We start from the raw sequence: 21,143 nt of genomic DNA, 5'->3' as shown, positions 1-21,143 counted from the left end.
GATAAAGAGAGACATTATGTCCATCCAGTCTGTTCTGATGATCACCCTTTTCTGTTTCTGGATGGCCTCTGGCACTTTCTAGTCATAGGGCAGTCTCATTGTCAAGTATTAAAGATCAAGTCTGAATTAAAACAAAACTTCATTTTTTATAACAGCAAATTAAAGGAGAAAAACAGGTTATATGAAAATGCTACAAAGGCACTGGATAAACCTTAGCAGCCTTTCCTAATAAAATTTCTAAGTAGGTTAGACATGGAAGGAAGGTATTGCATAATGATAAAGACATTTACCAAAAATTTTTAGCAAATATCATGCTAAATGGCAAGTTTCTGAAGTCATTTCTTTAAAATCAGGCACAGGAGATATTGACTCTTAATACTGTGATTCATTATTTGTAGAGCTTCTGTCTCATGCAACAGATAAGGGCATGAAATAATTTTGTAATATTAGAAAAGCATAATTTGTCTGAAATTGTAAGGTCTCAAAAAACACATGAGAATCTAGCAAAAGGTTACTAAAATTAAAAAGAGAATTTATAAAGTTACATATGATACAAACTTGTTTTTATTTTTAATATGAGCAGTAGCCAGGACAGGGGAAAATATACCACTTATAATGATATACAGTATTTTAAACTTAACAAAATGTTGAAGAACCTAAATAAAAGAAATGTGAAATCTTATTGAAAGACATAAAATAAGATCTGCACATATGGCAGGCCACACCAAGTTCTTGAATAAGAAGACTTACTGTAATAGTAAAATAAATGTTTCCTAAAATAATATTTACATGCAATGCAGCCTTAATCAGAATCCCAATGATGTTTCCTTGAAACTGATTAGAATTATTTAGAAGTTCTCAGTAGGTATTAAAATTTACCAAAAGTTCACTCCAGTGAAAAATGGTCTTAACAGAGTAATGGGCAAATAGATCAGTGGAATAGAATAGAGATTCTAGGAAAAACTGGCCCTGGGTCAAAGGAAGGACTTAATATAAGACAAAGGTGGCATTTAGGTTCATTGAGAAAGTGATAATTTATTAATAAAAGGTGCCGATATTACTGACTATTCATTTGAGAATAAACAAAGCCAGAGTCCTTTCTCATACCATAAGCAAAATGAAGTCCAGGTGGATTTGAGGATATTTGGTTGGCATTGAAATCATGGGAGACCTTCTATAACAGGGCACAAAATTCAAAAGGTACCAGAAAAGTAGATAAATAGATTACATGATAAGTAAAAAATAATTGTTTATGGCAAGACACTATAAATAAGCTTCAAGGCAAGTAGTTTTTGAAAATACAACAGATGCAGGATTATTAACATTGATTGTCTCAGATAGTAATCAATATGAAAATAGGAAATAATTTCATAGTTTGGGAAAAGAAGAATCATACTGATTTTTAATTATGGAGGATATGATTAAATATTTCGGTCAGCTTAAAAAGTGGAACAGTGAACCAGTACCAGACAATGAATGGCCATCTAATGAGGTCAGATAGGAGCCATCGAAGGGTTTCAAACCTGGGAATGCTGTAATGAAATTTGCATTTAGAAAAAAGAAATTATTCTGGTTGCGCAACAGCTAATCATTAGAGGAGAATAAGACCTGAGGCAGGAAATGAGTTAGAAGGCAAGAGATGATAAATGAAGCTAGTGTGGAAAAATGGGAGATAGAATTGAAAATGTTTCAAGAGTTGTTTATCAGATGGAATTGAATAGAGGGGGATTGGGGAGGGAGAGGGAAGAGTCCCCAATAATCCAGATGTCTAGACAGTTGGGTGAATGCAGTTTGTTGAACCCTGAGTAAGAAAGGGGGAAAAGATAATAAGTTTTGAATATATTGAATTTTGGGGCATACAAGATATTCACAGAGGCAGGAATTATATAATAAATTCTCCAAGCCAGGCTTCAACAGTACATAAACCATGAACTTCCAGATATTCAAGCTGGATTTAGAAAAGGCAGAGGAACCAGAGATCAAATTGCCAACATCCGTTGGATCATAAAAGCAAGAGAGTTCCAGAAAAACATATACTTCTGCTTTATCGACTACACCAAAGCCTTTGACTGTGTGGATCACAACAAACTGTGGGAAATTCTTAAAGAGATAGTAAAACCAGATCACCTTACCTGCCTCCTGAGAAATCTATATGTAGGTCACGAAGGACCTATGTATAGGACTGGAATAGAACAACCGACTGGTTCCAAATCAGGAAAGGAGTACATCAAGGCTGTATATTGTCACCCTGCTTATTTAACTTATATGCAGAGGACATCATGAGAAATGTTGGACTGGATGAAGCACAAGCTGAAATCAAGACTGCTGGGAGAAATATCAATAACCTCAGATATGCAGATGACACCACTCTTATGGCAGAAAGTGAAGAGGAACTAAAGAGCCTCTTGAAAGAGAGAGAGGAGAGTGAAAAAGCTGGCTTAAAACTCAACATTCAAAAAACTAGGATCATGGCATCTGGTTCCATCGCTTCATAGCAAATAGATGGGGAAACAATGAAAACAGTGACAGACTTTATTTTGGGGGGCTCCAAAATCACTCCAGATGGTGACTGCTGCCATGAAATTAGAAGACACTTGCTCCTTGGAAGAAAAGCTCTGACAAACCTAGACAGTATATTAAAAAGCAGAGACATGACTTTGTCAACAAAGGTCCGTCTAGTCAAAGCTATGGTTTTGCCAGTAGTCATATATGGATGTGGGAGTTGGACCATAAAGAAAGCTGAGTGCCAAAGAATTGATGCCTTTGAACTGTGGTGTTGGAGAAGACTCTTGAGAATCTCTTGGACTGCAAGGAGATCCAACTAGTCCTGCAAATCCAACTAGTCCATCCTAAAAGAAATCAGTCCTGAATATTCATTGGAAGGACTGATGATGAAGCTGAAACTCCAATACTTTGGCCACCTGATGCAAAGAGCTGACATTGGAAAAAACCCTGATGCCGGGCAAGATTGAAGGCAGGAGTAAAAGGGGACAACAGAGGATGAAATTGTTGGATGGCATCATTCACTCGATGGACATGAGTTTGAGCAAGCTCCCAGAGTTGGTGCTACAGGCCTGGCATGCTGCAGTACATGGGGTCACAAAGAGTCGGACACAACTGAGTGACTGAACTGACTGATTTATTGGCTTGGCCAAAAGTTTGAGTTTCCTGAAAGAGCATTTGAAGCCCGAATGAACTTTTTGGCCAACCCAATATTAATGTCAGAATTTTGATACTAGAGCTGATTTTTTTCACAAATTGATAGGCTGGGAGAATCATCATTTCATAAGTTTCTTCCAGCCTGACGAATAGACCAAGAAACCTGACTACTCAATCCCAGATATGAGGTATTCATTTGATATAAATATATATTTTCTATAGATTTTCTCTTAGGACATGTAAAGCCCAGTTAGTCAAATAACCCTGTTTCTTTTCTCTGTTATGTTTTAAAGCTTGGTAATCTTTCCAGATGGTTCAATCTTTCTTCTTTAAGTAGCAGTATTTTTTTTTCTAAAAGTTATCAGAATTCTAAATAAAGTGCCACTTCTGAGATATGTTGTCTTGTGTTTCATTATTTTTGAGTTGTTAAAAAAATTTATTATGCCAAACATCTGGCACATTTTAAAAATTTCTGTTTGTCATTTGGTATATTAAATAGCACTGGTTTTCTTTTTCTTTTTTTTTTTAAATTCTTTTTCTTTTGATTGGAAAAAATTCATTCTCATTTAGTATTTTCCACTGGCATATTAAAACAAGGGGAAAAGATTGCACAGTTGTCTATAAACCAAATATGTTGGAAAGCAAAGGTGAATAAGGTGCAAATGTTATCTCATTTCTGTTTTCTAGTAACAAATCTCATTCCCTCTCATATCAATTTTACGATGAGTTGGGCTGTTTTACTTGGTATTCAAGGCACTACTTGGCCTAAACCCCTACTGCCTTTGTAAAGTTTGTTTCACCGTTTTCCTTCCCACATTCTGTCCCATAGTCAGCATTAGTTGAACACCACTCCCCTTGTCTTACAGAAATAGTTTTAGTTCTTAGCACTTGCATTAGATCAGATCAGTCGCTCAGTCATGTCCGACTCTTTGCGACCCCATGAATCTCAGCATGCCAGGCCTCCCTGTCCATCACCAACTCCCGGAGTTCACGCAGACTCATGTCCATTGAGTCAGTGATGCCATCCAGCCATCTCATCCTCTGTCGTCCCCTTCTCCTCTTGCCCCCAGTCCCTCCCAGCATCAGAGTCTTTTCCAATGAGTCAACTCTTCGCATGAGGTGGCCAAAGTACTGGAGTTTCAGCTTCAGCATCATTCCTTCCAAAGAAATCCCAGGGCTGATCTCCTTTAGAATGGACTGGTTGGATCTCCTTGCAGTCCAAGGGACTCTCAAGAGTCCTCTCCAACACCACAGTTCAAAAGCATCAATTCTTTGGTGCTCAGCTTTCTTCACAGTCCAACTCTCACATCCATACATGACCACAGGAAAAACCATAGCCTTGACTAGACGGACCTTTGTTTGCAAAGTAATGTCTCTGCTTTTGAATATGCTATCTAGGTTGGTCATAACTTTCCTTCCAAGGAGTAAGCGTCTTTTAATTTCATGGCTGCAATCACCATCTGCAGTGATTTTGGAGCCCAGAAAAATAAAGTCTGACACTGTTTCCACTGTTTCCCCATCTATTTCCCATGAAGTGGTGGGACCGGATGCCATGATCTTTGTTTTCTGAATGTTGAGCTTTAAGCCAACTTTTTCACTCTCCTCTTTCACCTTCATCAAGAGGCTTTTGAGTTCCTTTTCACTTTCTGCCATAAGGGTGGTGTCATCTGCATATCTGAGGTTATTGATATTTCTCCCGGCAATCTTGATTCCAGCTTGTGTTTCTTCCAGTCTAATGTTTCTCATGATGTACTGTGCATATAAGTTAAATAAACAGGGTGACAATATACAGCCTTGACGTACTCCTTTTCCTATTTGGAACCAGTCTGTTGTTCCATGTCCAGTTCTAACTGTTGCTTCCTGACCTGCATACAAATTTCTCAAGAGGCAGATCAGGTGGTCTGGTATTCCTATCTCTTTCAGAATTTTCCACAGTTTATTGTGATCCACACAGTTAAAGGCTTTGGCATAGTCAATAAAGCAGAAATAGATGTTTTTAGGTAGGTCTTATCAGATATAAGCAGGCACTCACTGCTTTTCAGCCACTTATATATCCTTCACTTCCTGGGAAGTCACAGTTGTTACCTATCTTAAATTGTTATTGTTTAGTCGCTAAGTTGTGTCCAACTCTTTTGTGACCCCATGGACTGCAGCTCACCAGGCTCCTCTGTCCATGGGATTTCCCAGGCAAGAATACTGGAGTGGGTTGCCATTTCCTTTTCAAGGGGATCTTCCTGACTCAGGGATTGAAACCATGTCTCCTGCTTGTCAGGAAGTTTCTTTACCACTGACCAGTAGTGGTAAAGAATCCAGTTATCTTAAATACTAACCTATTCAACCTAACAGAATACATCTACAGATAAGTTCATACAGACTTATTTATACCCTAAGAGAGTTTCCCTGGGGGTTCATGGTGAATGTGTCCCCTTGTGTGATCCCTTGCTAGAGCAGGGTCTATGCAAATCAGATTGTAGGCCAGGGAAGCTTTCCTGGGTTAATGTTAGAGCCCAGGTTTTAATGACCAGGTAAAGCTGTATAAATAAGGAGGGAAAGCTGTTCTGGGATAAACCTCCCCTGTAGGGAGGCATGAAGTCCTGACACCACGGTGAGTATCAGGATTGATACTTGATTCAATATTTTGTAAGCTGAAAGTACAACACAAGGAGATGAATACTGGAAGATGACAATGGAGAGGGAGGTAAGGACCAGGCTAGAGGAGGCCAGATAACAGTTTGTAACCAGGAATGCGGATGAGACTGGGTGGCAGAGTGGCTCCTTCTTATATTCTGAGTACAGCGTGTGCTTTCCAGGGCTCATGGAGAATCTGCCCAAACCAGCTGATCTCCATTCTAGTTCAACACGAAGGTCATGTATATCATTCACAGCTAAAAATGTTCCCCAAGATGTCATGAGGTCAGTAATTATGTCATTTCACAAAGAAAACAACCCAAGACAAGAAGTGGTGGTTACATGGCCTTTAAGAATGATTTTGTTTTAGCGTGGCTCTTTTAAGTGGAAATGTTTTTTAATAGTTAGCTTACTATACCAAAAGATGTATGTCCCAGCTGTGCTGTGCTGTGCTTAGTCACTCAGTTGTGTCTGACTCTTTGTGACCGCATGGACTGTAGCCCACCAGGCTCCTCTGTCCATGGGGATTCTCCAGTCAAGAATACTGGAGTGGGTTGCCATGCCCTCCTCCAGGGGATCTTCCCAACCCAGGGATCGAATCCAGGTCTCCCGTATTGCAGGTGAATTCTTTACCATCTGAGCTACCAGGGAAGCCCCAGAGATACCAAGAATTCGTTACTGATGAGATTCCTGGTTTTTCATTTGTTTGTTTGTTTTTGGTCCTTTATTTAAAATACTGAAATCATACAGTTTGAATTCTAGAGAAATATGGTCTGGAGGTATGCTTACATAGCAAAAACAGGGGCATTACATCCAAAACATGAAACTTATGAATTTCCAGAAGGTGATACATGGCACTTGAAAATAGATGTGAATTTCCAACAGAGATAATTAATATTTTTAATCAGATTCTGCGTTCATGGAAGGAATATGACCTGGCAGTAATGATTATAAATTATGGAAAAAAGGTGTTGGACATCTCATCAGGTTGCAAATCTCTATTTGGTACTACAGACCTAGAGGAAATGCAAGACGAGGTAATTGTTTGTTCTTTGTGTCTCATCTTTAAACATACATTATTTGAATTTTATGAGAGGTCATGTAGTGTTAGTAAATATGTTAGATAATTGATCAGTTTTTAGTTTGTCATATTTACATAAAAGAAGATGAATGTATAGTGAAGAGCTTCTTTTTTCCTTCCTTTTCTTTCAATTTTAATTACTATCCAGAAAATGAAAAGGTCTGTATGCTAGAATATTGAATAGCCCCCTGTTTCTAGTATTGATGATCAGTTAGGTGTTGATAGAGAGCTTCTTATACCCAGTTGGACATTAGACTGAAAGCCCTCAAAGGTCTCTCCCAGACTGAAGACTTTTATTATTTTCGGTGGGTCACTGAATGCAGTAAATATGTCAGAGCTTTTTGCTCTGCCCCAAGTAGATTTCCTGAACTTCTTGTGACACTTACATTGTCTTCCTTATGAGGCTTCTAATGTTTGAGATAACTTTTAAGTAAGACCCATGCTGACTCCAAGCATGGGTCTTACTAGATCTTTATTGCCTTTTCTTGAAAGTATGTGGTTAAATGATTTTGTAGGTAGATCAAATTTTGAAACATTGCTTAGTTTATCTGGTTTCTGAAGTGTACTGGGAACTGCTTGCAGCCTCTTTTGTGATCAGGATTGGGATTGAGACTATGACCCCTAAGCCTGTTTCAATTGGAGTAGCTCTATCTCTATTATATGTGGAAAAAGCTTGAGAAAAATCCCATAGTTTCCCTGGATGAATATTTTTAGCCATAGTACTTTTTGGGGTGTGTGTGGGGATTCTAGAGAAAGTTTTGATTAAGCTGAAAGTGACTTGAGGATTTTTTCTTCACCAAGTGTTGTCCACTCTCAGAATCCATCAGCCAGCCCCTTCATGTCACTGAGGCCTTGACTTAGGGCCCTGCCCCTTCGCATCACGGCAGGACAGGACCCCATCCCTCTTTCCTTGGAGCCTTTAGTCCTGCAGCAGGTTGTGATACTTCTTTCAGAGTAAGACTGTGGGGATTGAGAATCTAGTATCTAGTTTATAGAAGCCAGGAATCATTATAAGCATCTGGGGTCCCTCAAAGCCAAAAGACCTTGGGAGGTCTATTTTTTCAGAGAGTGGGAGACATGAACCAGTCAGTTCTCAGGCTCAGACAGTTGAAAACATGGTGGGGAGCCTGAGTGCAGACCCACCAATTCTTAATCCACTAATTACTGATCATGTTATGTTCAATGAAAGGCAAAGTAGCAAAAGCAATTAGCTTAGTTGTAATGAAGCTCCCTCTGGGGCAAGGAAAAAAAAAAAAAGGAAGGAAAGAAAAGGATACATTTCTGAAAGCATTTTCTTTTGAGGATTTTGAGAGCTGTATCTGCAAGTGCTCTCAAAAGGGTGTGTGTAGCGGGGAACGGGCTGCTTAGGGGAGTAGAAGTTATGGGAGGAAGGGAAAGGGAATAGAAGAACTATTTTGGTCAACCTCCATAAAACACTTCATATTGTGTCTGGCATTTAGTTAGACTACAATGGGTTGTTATTAATTAATTATTAGTACATTTAGCCATGTAGATTCATAAGTTGGTCTACCAAGTATGAAAGTATGAACATAATTTAAAGAATGTTATTTGAAAATGACAATTCTTGAAACATATTGAAATACGTCCTGACATTTAACCAATGTTTCTAGGGTTCTTCCAAGAAGTCTTGCAAGAATAAGAAGCCACAGCAGGTATTAGTACCTGAAAAAATAAATGAACAGCTGGTTTTATTGGAGACACATCTACTCAAACTGACAAAGCAATGTAATCTATTATTTTTCTTTCTGTATACTTCTGTTTAGCATTTTTTTTAAATAAGAAAATATTTTGTTAAAAGGATTAGAATGAGATTAGCATTTGGTAAGCCCTTTAAGGTTTATGCAGTGCTTTTACATTATGTCCTTAATCCTAACAATACTCTGTTAATAAGGGATTGCTAACCTGATTTTTACAGATGTAGCTCATAAAGATTAAGCGGTTTATTTAGGATTACATAGTTGGCTTGGATTTGAGCTTAAAGCTTCTCATTCTAAAGCAGAGTTTCTCAACCTCGACAATATTGCCAAATTGGGCCAGATAATTCTTTGCTGTGGGGGACTGTCTTAGGCATTGTGGATGTAAAACAGCATCTCTGGCCTTTGTCCAGAGATGCATAGCACACCATCCCCTCAGGACTGTCTCCCCTACCCACAACCCCCACCAGCCCCAGCTGTGACACAAGTGTTGGCAAATGTATTGTAGAAGGGGAACACAACATTGAGAATCACTGTTCTGAAGGCAGAAATGTAACTGAGAAAGAAAGGGATAGCATGAGAGGTGTTAATATACGAGTGATTTGAACCATGTGAAACACTCAAGTGAAACACTGATTTTAGGTCATTGGGCTGTATTGTAATTTAGTAATAGACCAAAATGCTGACACGATGATTGGAGTTTTGGAGTTTGCATCTGGGAAATCTGATTAAGAAATTGATTTACTTTCTGGTGATGACAACTGTTCTCACATTTTTAAGAAGCAGCACTTCAGACCTTCTAGAAGAACAAAAGAGTACCTAAGTTTCTCTCATTAGAAGGTTGCACTTTTGGCCCCTTGGTTTTTGGGAAGTCACTACCCTTGTAGAATTCTGTGTCCCCATCTCATCTGTCTTACTCTGTGCCTCGGTTATATATAGGTGGTTGTACTGTTTCAGAATTCCCTGACTTGAATCTCTCACTTTATTTAAACACACTCCATGTCTCTGTTTCCAACTGAACTTATGAATTGAACCCAATGCTCTATTATTCACATAACCTATAAACCTAGTTTTGGGAAAGCTGTAATTGTCTGGTTACATATAAAAATTATAATTCCTTAAATTATAGAAAGGGTTCTGGAAGTGTGAAGGGTTCTGGAGATGTGAATTACTTATTTTCATATTATCACCCCCTCCACATTTCACTAAGGAGCACAATGTAAAGTTAGGAGCTAAACAATAGATTTAGTAACAAAACAATAATAAAAATAACAGTTTTATACAGTGCTCTCTGTGTGCCAAGAACTATTTTAAGTGTTTTATTCATATTAAAACTTATATAGTCCTTATATAACAGCCATATGAAAAAGGTACTATTATTATTTCATTTTAAAGATAAGGAAAGGGAGGCACAGAGAAGGTAAGTAACTTCCCAAGGTCTCATAACTAAGACATGTAAGACTTAGGGACTTCCCTGGTGGTTCAGTGGTTAAAACTCCATGCTTCCAATGCAGGGGTGTGGGTTCAATGCCTGGTCAGGGAACTAAGTTCCTGCATCCCACATGCTGTGCAGCCAGAAAAAAAAGTATCAAACTGAGAATCTGGTTTCTGTGTCTGATATTTGTTGATAGACAATAGCTGTTGAGTAATAAAGATTCATGCTTTAGAGATTCTTCCCCTATTTGGTAATAAACTCCTTGGACTTTAGGGGAAAAAATGAAAGGAAAATAATTGAATTATTGAATCTCTTAAATCTCAAAAATATGTAATTTATATTTTAAGACAAGAATTTAAGACGTCTAAAATGTTTACTTGGGTATTTTCCTATTTTTCATCCTCCACCAAAGGATTTTCATTTTTGGTTATTGATATTAAACAAAACCAACAACTTGCTAATTCTTTTTAACCTTAGATATTACAACTGAACTCTCAGGAGCAGAAGATCCCATATTTCTTTACCCTATAGTTTTAAACTGGTCGGTCAAAGGTGCTGTGAAAGAAGGTAGGTTACCTTGTCATACATATGTTGCTTGCTCACCTTACTGCTGAAGATCTTTCATTCCGTGAATTCTGTTGTTGGCAGAAGATTTCAGGTTCTTACCCATTCAGAATAAAGCAGACTCTTGATTGTCAAGTAAGGAAAGAGACCAAAATAGGTACCTGATTTAAAATCTGAAAATGCGGAACCTTTACGTTGACTTATTTTGGCAGTAATTGATGTTGTGTTGTTATGAAGCTTACAAAAACTAGGAACTGAACAATGTGTTAGTGATTTTTAAGCTCAACTGTGAAGAAATAGCTGCATTATTGTTTATCTCAGAGTGAAATATAATAAAAATTAGGATGACTAGTTATTCTGGCAGTTATCAGCAGTATATTTACCCCCACCTAGTCATAGGCAATGGCACCCTACTCCAGTACTCTGGCCTGGAAAATCCCATGGATGGAGGAGCCTGGTAGGCTGCAGTCCATGGGGTCGCTAAGAGTCGGACACGACTGAGCGACTTCACTTTCACTTTTCACTTTCATGCATTGGAGAAGGAAATGGCAACCCACTCCAGTGTTCTTCTCTGGAGAATCCCAGGGATGGGGGAGCCTGGTGGTCTGCCATCTATGGGGTCGTGCAGAGTCGGACACGACTGAAGTGACTTAGCAGCAGCAGCAGCAGTCGTATGTTAGGGAACTTTTAGGAAATCTTTCAAACACCGAGATATTTGGAAAATAAATGAAATTTAGATTATACAGGATTGTTTGATCATAGGAAAACAATAGTCTCACCATATTTACTCCTATACATTTTTAAAAAGTAAGAAATCTAGAAAGAAATTAAGGGACTTCCCTGGCAGTCCAGTGGTTAAGACTCCATGCTTCCAATGCAGGGACCATGGATTTGATTCTTTGTTGAGAAACTAAGATTCCATATGCTGCATGGCACAGGCCAAAAAAAAAAAGCAGGTTAATAAACTTGCCTGTTAGAACAAAATGACTAATAGCAGTAGTATCCTTTCAATGCCATTAACCAAGTGTATTGGTGATTATACATGAATTTTCTTGTTTTCACAGTTATGAAATTTAAGCAGAGACCTAGATTCCTGGAATTCTTTACACAAGTTATGCAAAAATGTATGCATGATGAAAAATTTCAACCTATGGTGGAGATAACAAATCCTGTCTATGACTTCTTGAAAAGGTACTGTAATATTTGTTTGATTAGCATTAACAACTTTAAAAAATGAGTAAAATTGTTCCTTAAAGATATATGGTGTGATTATGAGTTAGTCGCTCTGTTGTGTCTGCCTCTTTGTGACCCCCCTGGACTGTAGCCCACCAAGCTCATCCACTTATAGAATTCTCCAGGCAAGAATACCAGAGTAGGTTGCCATTTCCTTCTCCCAGGGATTTTCCTGACCCAGTGATGGAACCTGGGTCCATCCTGGGTCCAGGTAGATTCTTTACTATCTGAGCCACCAGGGAAGCTCTAAAAGATATATAGGATGGATGAAAAAGAGAATGGAGTCTATGCAGTTAAAACAGGCATTTAGAAGGTAGTGAGTATCTGTGTTTGGGTAAATAAATAAATACACACAAAAATGTTTGTGCACCTGAACTAAAGAATAATAGAGTGTGTTCTTATTTCTAGTAGGAAATAAATTATCCCTTTTGCTATTGAGACATGTTGGATGATTGAATTTCTAGGCCATTAGCATCTCTCACACAAACTTTGGGGTCCAGTTATTTACTTAATTTTTTCATCCAGTTTAACTGAGATATGATTGACATGCAGCACTGTATAAATTTTAAGGTGGACGACATAATGATTTGGCTTATGTACATCATGAAATGATTACCACAGTGGGTTTGGTGAACATCCATCATCTCATAAAAATGCGACATTAGAAAAGCAAATCCTAAAGAAACCACCAGAAAATTACTAGAGCTAATCAATGAATATAGTAAAGTTGCAGGATATAAAATCAACACACAGAAATCCCTTGCATTCCTATACACTAATAATGAGAAAATAGAAAGAGAAATTAAGGAAACAATTCCATTCACCATTGCAACGAAAAGAATAAAATACTTAGGAATGTATCTACCTAAAGAAACTAAAGACCTATATATAGAAAACTATAAAACACTGGTGAAAGAAATCAAAGAGGACACTAATAGATGGAGAAATATACCATGTTCATGGATCGGAAGAATCAATACAGTGAAAATGAGTATACTACCCAAAGCAATCTATAGATTCAATGCAATCCCTATCAAGCTACCAATGGTATTTTTCACAGAGCTAGACCAAATAATTTCACAATTTGTATGGAAATAAAAAAAAACTTCAAATAGCCAAAGCAATCTTGAGAAAGAAGAATGGAACTGGAGGAATCAACCTGCTTGACTTCTGGCTCTACTACAAAGCCACAGTCGTCAAGACAGTATGGTACTGGCACAAAGACAGAAGTATAGATCAATGGAACAAAATAGAAAGCCCAGAGATAAACCCACGCACCTATGGACACCTTATCATTGACAAACAAGAATATACAGTGGAGAAAAGACAATCTCTTTAACAAGTGGTGCTGGGAAAACTGGTTAACCACTTGTAAAAGAATGAAACTAGAACACTTTCTAACACCATACACAAAAATAAACTCAAAATGGATTAAAGATCTAAACATAAGACCAGAAACTATAAAAATCTTAGAGGAGAACATGGGCAAAACACTCTCCGACATACATCACAGCAGGATCCTCTATGATCCACCTCCCAGAATATTGGAAATAAAAGCAAAAATAAACAAATAGGATCTAATTAAAATTAAAAGCTTCTGCACAACAAAAGAAACTCTAAGCAAGGTGAAAAGACAGCCTTCAGAATGGGGGAAAATAATAGCAAATGAAGCAACTGACAAACAACTAATCTCAAAAATATACAAGCAACTCCTACAGCTCAATTCCAGAAAAATAAACGACCCAATCAAAAAATGGGCCAAAGAACTAAATAGACATTTCTCCAAAGAAGACATACAGATGGCTAACAAACACATGAAAAGATGCTCAACATCACTCATTATCAGAGAAATACAAATCAAAACCACAATGAGGTACCATTTCACGCCAGTCAGAATGGCTGCGATCCAAAAGTCTACAAGCAGTAAATGCTGGAGAGGGTGTGGAGAAAAGGGAACCCTCTTACACTGTTGGTGGGAATGCAAACTAGTACAGCCACTATGGAGACCAGTGTGGAGATTCCTTAAAAAACTGGAAATAGAACTGCCATACGACCCAGCAATCCCACTGCTGGGCATATACACCGAGGAAACCAGAATCGAAAGAGACACGTGTACCCCAGTTTTCATCGCAGCACTGTGTATAATAGCCAGGTCATGGAAGCAACCTAGATGTCCATCAGCAGATGAATGGATAAGAAAGCTGTGGTACATATACATAATGGAGTATTACTCAGCCATTAAAAAGAATACATTTGAATCCGTTCTAATGAGATGGATGAAACTGGAGCCTATTATACAGAGTGAAGTAAGCCAGAAAGAAAAACACCAATACAGTATACAAACGCATATATATGGAATTTAGAAAGATGGTAACGACAACCCTGTATGTGAGACAGCAAAAGAGACACAGATGTACAGAACAGTCTTTTGGACTCTGTGGGAGAGGGAGCGGGGGATGCTTTGGGAGAATGGGATTAAAACGTGTATAATATCATATAAGAAACGAATCGCCAGTCCAGGTGTGATGCAGGATACAAGAAGCTTGGGGCTGGTGCACTGGGATGACCCAGAGGGATGGTATGGGGAGGGAGGTGGCAGGGGGGTTCAGGATGGGGAACACGTGTACACCCATGGCGGATGCATGTTGGTATATGGCAAAACCAATACAGTATTGTAAAGTAAAAAAAAAAAAAAAGATTAAAAAAATAAAAGAAAAGCAGAAAAAATTATTTTCTTCCTTGTGGTGAGAATTCTTAAGATCTATCCGCTTAAAAACTTTTATTTATAACATGTAGCATGCATGTTAGTTATCTTTATCATGTTGTACATTACATCCCTAGTTGTTCTTTACCTTGTAACTGGAAGTTTGTGCCTTTGGGCTATCATCAGTAATTCCCCTTCCCCCTCTCTTTGATGTAGTCCCATTTGTTTACTTATGCTTTTTTTTCTTTAAGGTGTTTACAACTCATTTTAACAGGTTAAAATGATTGCTTACTTTTGCTTTTGTTTCCCTTGCTTGAGGAGACATATCTCCAAAATATATTGCTAAAATTCATGTCAAAGAGCATACTGCCTGTTTTCTTCTAGGAGTTTTATGGTTTCAGGTTCTTCCCTTTAAGTCTTTAATCCATTTTGAGTTTATTTTTGTGTATGGTGTGGTTTTGAAGTCTGGTTTTGGCCATGTACTATGCTTTTCCAATTCTCTACAGTAGCAAGCAGTCATTCCTTGGGGCTCCCATATGTATATGTGAATAGAGTTCCTCAAATAGAAGTAGTAAAACTTTAAAGTTAACCCTTTTATTCACTAAGCCCAAATGGCTCTCTCTGCCCCCAAGGAAAATTGTGTTTTGTGCCAACTAGTTATGAGAGATGCCAAATGAATTCAGCTTTTCTTCCAATAGTTGGGTTTTGATTTTAAAACTGGGCATAGGTCTAATCTATCTCATTGTAGGAAAAACATCAGTAACACAAGATCTACTTTAAAAATGTCAAAGAGGAACAGTCTCATAAAAACCTACAGGAAAATATTCTTCCTAAAATAGGCACTTCATTTATTAGAACAAAAGCTTGAAATACATGTGCTTCGTATTTTTAAAAGATGAAAGAGGAAATTGCTTTCATTACATGAAAGCAGGCCATTGTAATGAGAGAGCTGGACAGAATTAGAAAGTCCCACCAAATTAAATAAATGATAGCCAAAATGAGAACCTTGGAAGCTGTAAATAATATTCTTGATACCAAAGAAAATCAGAAGGCACTTTCAGTGTGCAGTAAAATTTGGAGGACTGACCATGGAGGTCCAACTGAAGAAGAATAGATAATCTGAAATAGGAAAACAGAATAAGTATTTGAGACCAGTGGTACAAAAAAAGATGAGTTTGGAGCCTGAACAGTATAAGTGAGTTAAAGTCAAAGGTAATGATTTCAACATTTAAGGCTGGGCAGATGTTCTAGGATGTTCTTCAAGTCAAAAAATACAGAAGCGGGGCAGAAGTAAGTCCTTGATCTCTACTTTGTTAGTAATATCTGTTTTCTTTTCGTATTTGTATGCTTGACATATTTTTGCATGAAGAAACTTTTTTTCTACTTCAACAGACAAATATGCAGCAATATTTTCTTCCAACTTTTTAGTTTCACAGTTTAGATTTAGTGTTTTAATCCATATGGAATTTATTTTGGTGTAAGGATTTAGATTAAACTTTAGGGTTTTTTCTCTTTAAAATTTTAATTATTTGTCTTGGAAATATTTAAAAGTAATCTCTTTGTTACTTATTTTTAATGCTAACTTTTCACATTGGTGATTCTATTAATAATGCTTATAAATCACAATCAAGATATTTCATGAATTTTTATGTTCTACATAACAAAAAATAAAAGTATATGGAAATAACTGATGAAAAGAAGGCTAATTTGATAGAAAATAATGATATTGAGAGTTTAACATGATACTTAAAAAGAGATAAGGACATAGAAAATGTATATAACTAATAAGATTAATTTAATATATATAGCCAGCTGAGACTAAACACCCTTTATATTATAGTACTTATTAAATTTTAGAAAAGTAATTTTTAAACTGCAAAATAAATCTCAATAGATCACCTAGTCTAAAATTTGTAAAGATCACATTCATACAATGCAATTCATGCAATACAACTGAAATATTATAACAAAATAATGACTGGTATATATAATTGTATATAACTATAATATATAAAAATAAATTTAAAAGTATAGAGCATGAAAATCATGCTAGTGAGAAGCCCAATATCAAATGTATTCAAAGCAGTAAAAACAAATTTTTAGCTTTAGAAGCTTCTGTTACTTACTAAAAGAGTAAAATAAAATTAAATTAGCTTTTATTGAACTCGAGAAATTGGTAAAATAAAATAAATCTAAGACAGTAGAAAGAAGAAATAGAATAAGTCGAAATTAATCAATTATAAATTGGTTTTAAAATAGTCCAATGGTAACTGCTAGGTTTAATCTTTGAAGATATGAATAAATTAGGTAATTTTCTGGCCAACAAAATAAGAAAAAGTGTAATGTAAGTAATCCAAAGAGAAAATAGTCATAAATTTGGAAGTTGTTAAATTTTAGAAAACTATGTAATTTAACATGAATCAGTTTGAAAATCTAGCTTAAAGTGATGATTATCTGGAAAATTTTTAATTATATGAATTTATTGAAGCAGTAAAAAATTTGGAGAGATCAAAAACTTTTTAAGCAAGTTCTCTCATAGGAACAAATAATTTTGTTTTACATAAAGCTACTTCAGGCTTCCCAGGTGGCCCAGTGGCAAAGAATCTACCTGCCAATGCAGGAGACACAGGAGATCTCGGATTTGATCCCTGGGTGGGGAAGATCCCCTGGAGTAGGAAATGGTGACCCACTCCAGTATTCTTGCCTGAAGAATTCCATGAACAGAGGAGCTTGACAGGGTGCAGTCCATGGGGTCACAAAGAGTAGGACATGACTGAGCACATACACACTTCAGAATGTAGTTGTTGTTTCCTTGTACATTTTTACAGCAGACTCTGATAACACATGTGTAAAAATAGAATTAAAAAGTAGAAAATTAGGGGTTGACTTTATTTAGAAATATACAAAATCAAAATAAAGCACTAGCTTATAAATTTAGCTGTGAGAATGTAGATTTTGTTCTCAGTATATCATGCTACTGCTGCTAAGTTGCTTCAGTCGTGGCCGACTCTGTGCGACTCCCTAGATGGCAGCCCACCAGGCTCCCCCGTCCCTGGGATTCTCCAGGCAAGAATACTGGAGTGGGCTGCCATTTCCTTCTCCAATGCATGAAAGTGAAAAGGGAAAGCGAAGTCACTCAGTCCTGTCTGACTCTTAGCGACCCCATGGACCGCAGCCTACCAGGCTCCTCCATCCATGGGATTTGCCAGGCAAGAGTACTGGAGTGGGTTGCCATTGCCTTCTCCACAATATATCATAAGAAGTCTAAATATAATTATCACTAGTAGTCAAAGGAGTCTTTTGTGTTGAAAAGTCATATCATGAAGTTCAGCAACAGCAATTCCTAGCAAATTAGGATTAGAAGAAGATTTTCTGTTAAAATATGCAGTACCACACAGAAACCTATTATTCCTCCTATCTTTTATTAAAAAATATCATTTTGAACATTATTGGCAGTGCTTTAAAGTAAGAAATAGAAATTAGGATTAGAATTCATGTGATTATCATATGATAGGGTCCCCAAAATGTTTGCCAAGTGAATTCCAAGGTGAAGTACTTGGAAAATAGAAGGATTGATATCTGCAAATTATTATTATTTTTAACTTAATAAGTTAACTAAAAACTATCAGAACTAACAATAGAATTCCATAGGATGGGTAGATGCAAAAATCAGTGCTTTGCTATGTCAACTAGAAAGTATAATGGAAAAACGATTCTGTTGTTGTGAAGTACAGGATTAAGTTTATCAGAAATTGTGAGGGGATTTAGGCTAATATAAAGAAGACCAACATCTTTTCTAAGAGGTATAAAAAAATGACTGGAATAAATGGAGAGACATAGTACATTACTTGATGAGCAGATGGAATATTGTAAAGATTTCTATTATTCTCAAATTAATTTATTGGTTTAATGCAATTCCAATCAGATTAGTTTGTATGGAATGGGCTAGAGTAATGAAATATATTTAAAGAATAAAAAAGCGTGAAAAGAGAGGCTTTTCTGTCGAATAAAGTATAACAGAGTTGTGTTTATGAATTAATAGGCAGACAGTCATTGGAAATCAATGTTTTGCGTCAGAAGCAGGCATGACGTATGTAACCAAAACAATGAATAAGCCATGAAATCAAAGATCAGTAACATTGATTATATGATAGTTTAGAAATATTATTTTTCATAACATACCATCAACAAAATAGAAAGCAGTCAGAGCTAGGAGAAAGCATTCTGTGAAGAGGTGGAGAAGTGGAGGAGTTTACTCAGTGGAAGACCATTCTGCAGAGCATGGAGGAGATTGCTGACAGAATTGGGAAGATAGTGCTCCATAACCTCCTCTTCTTTCTAGCTCTTTCTGGAATAACAGCCACAAAAGCATTCTGGTGGGGTGGGAGAGATAGGAGGTAGAGGAGAGACCAGGCTGGTTGGAAAACAGCAGGCAACTAGGCTCAGAATGTAAGTAGCAGAGCACAGAAGGGATTCCCAAGTCTCCCACTGATCAGTGGTCCAAGCTTTGTGTTATAGTTCGGGCAGACAAAACATTTGCCAAAATGAATGCCAGCTAGGGGAAAGGGAGGACATTTAATATTGTTGGACGTTGGCATCCATTCTGCATCTAGGCATTCAGCCAACCATGGATCAGAAATATTCGAAAAAAATTCCTCAAAGTTCCAAAAAGTACAACTTGAATTTGCCACACTCCTGTGAACTATGTACATCATATTTATGTTGTATTTACAGTTATTTATACAGAACTGAACTGATACAGAATTTGCATCGCAACTTAAATGATTTAAAGAGATGATTTAAACTGTATAGGAGGATATGTGTAGGTTATATGTAAATAGTATGTCATTTTATATAAAGACTTGCACCTCCTTGACTTTTGGTACCTGAGAGGGTCCTGGAACCGAGCCCCTGCAGATACCCATGGATGAATGTAGTAATCTAAAATGCTTAGCTCCTGTTGATGTCCGAAGGTGGTAGTGGCTGGGAGCTTGCACATGGTAGAACTAAAGGGACTGAAGTTGTTGGAAGCAAGATATCCTGTTTAGGGTCACTTGGTTTTAAAGCAAAATGTTCACTTTTTTTTTTTTTCAGTTCGATTCTATTCGATCTACATCATATCGATACTTCAGCTCTCATCACATTTGATGCTATGATTTACATTTTGCTCTTTTGAGAGGCCAGCTATTCCTTGATGGGACTGGAAGTATCACAGTCTCATTTATGCATGGAATGCAACCAATTTTGGAAATGCTTCTAGAATAATTTCAGTGACAATACTCATTAAAAATTTATTACTTTGGGGGTAGTTTTGCAAATTTTTGCATATCTTTTAACTGTCTTCATCTTTTTGTAATAGGAGGAATGAGTCCCTTCTTGGAATAAAAAAACTGAAATACAAGGATACTTTGTCTAAAAAGGTCATCAAACCTGTGAAGAAGTACAGAGCTGCAGTAGTGGAGATTGGAAAAGTAAGTTTCATATAAATTTTGAATTTTCAATTAGTGAACTTAAGAGATTCATGTATCTAGAGATGGTTGGCTGCACTATAATTTATTATAATATTAAACACAAGATAATACCAACAAGCATAAACTTATACAATATATTTTAATTCTTAAGTTATATGGATATTTTTATAATCTTCTTTTATCTACAGTGGTACTTCTGTTAGTTTTGATAAATAATTTTAATTGAAGGGCATAAAGAAATCACTGTTTTAATGTCAAGAGGTAAGCATTAGAATACAAGTAAATTATGTTGTACTCAGAATTGTGTTCAGATTTTAATTTGTAACATTTTTGTTATTTCCTGTGTTAAGACTGCAGAAATGAAGCAAAAAAAAAAAGCTAAAAGAAAGGAAACTCTAAGAGAATTTTTGAATAAAAATCCCTTTATTTCTGAAATGCCGGAGCATGAAAGGTATTGATTGATTAATTAATTAAAGGTACACTTGAGGGTTACATGTGTTGCACATTATTTTAGGCACCAGGGATACACTGGTAGACACAACAGATAGGGTCACTGCCATCAGTGAGCTTACATACTAATAAAAGGAACATAAAATAAACAAACATACAAATAAGCAAGAAAATTGAAAATTTTGATAAATTTTATAGAATAAATGAACAGGATGATATACTAGAGAGTAACTGTCCTGGGGTAGAGCTGGTGGTTGCAGTAAATTAGATTAAGAGTGGCCAGGATGTCAAACTGGTAAATTAGATTAAGAGTGGCCAGGATGTCAAACTGGTAAATTACTTCTAAGTATTGGCCAATGGTGTTCTTGTTTCTAAAACTAAAACTATAATACTTATTGGGCTTCCCTTGTGGCTCAGCTAGTAAAGAATCCACCTGCAATGCTCCCGCATTGGGTTTGATCCCTGGGTTGGGAAGATCCCTTGGAGAAGGGAAAGGCTACCCACTCCAGTATTCTGGCCTGGAGAATTCCATGCTGTAGGGTTGCAGAGTGGGACACGACTGAGCGACTTTCACTTTCATAATTCCTACTGTGGTATGTTTAGCTTTTATTGTTATGAGTACACAGTTTTGATTCTTTATATCGTTTACTTTCATTATGTAATGTCTTCCTTTACCTGCTTAGTGATTTTGATCGTAATGTTC

The 21,143-nt window shown here is 36.8% G+C and overlaps 2 protein-coding genes across 3 annotated transcripts in view; both read left to right on the top strand.

Annotated features, from left to right (window-relative positions):
* CFAP54 (cilia and flagella associated protein 54) overlaps positions 1-21,143 on the top strand; it is a 309,026-nt gene that overhangs the window by 103,413 nt on the left and 184,470 nt on the right. For both annotated transcript variants that reach the window (XM_055576675.1, XM_055576666.1), the window contains exons 27-32: positions 6,696-6,824; positions 8,500-8,614; positions 10,496-10,585; positions 11,647-11,773; positions 19,879-19,990; positions 20,341-20,441. In XM_055576675.1, coding sequence (XP_055432650.1) covers positions 6,696-6,824; positions 8,500-8,614; positions 10,496-10,585; positions 11,647-11,773; positions 19,879-19,990; positions 20,341-20,441 — 674 coding nt within the window. The remainder of the gene's footprint in view (positions 1-6,695; positions 6,825-8,499; positions 8,615-10,495; positions 10,586-11,646; positions 11,774-19,878; positions 19,991-20,340; positions 20,442-21,143) is intronic.
* NEDD1 (NEDD1 gamma-tubulin ring complex targeting factor) overlaps positions 3,094-21,143 on the top strand; it is a 296,141-nt gene continuing 278,091 nt past the window's right edge. The window contains exon 1 of the mRNA XM_055576697.1: positions 3,094-3,097. The gene's annotated coding sequence lies outside the window, so the exon portion shown is untranslated. The remainder of the gene's footprint in view (positions 3,098-21,143) is intronic.

The sequence above is a fragment of the Bubalus kerabau genome, chromosome 1 (genome assembly GCF_029407905.1).
Source record: "Bubalus kerabau isolate K-KA32 ecotype Philippines breed swamp buffalo chromosome 1, PCC_UOA_SB_1v2, whole genome shotgun sequence".
Taxonomy (NCBI): domain Eukaryota; kingdom Metazoa; phylum Chordata; class Mammalia; order Artiodactyla; family Bovidae; genus Bubalus; species Bubalus kerabau.
Note: the sequence above shows the minus strand (reverse complement) of the source record. Positions and strands in the feature narration are given on the sequence as shown.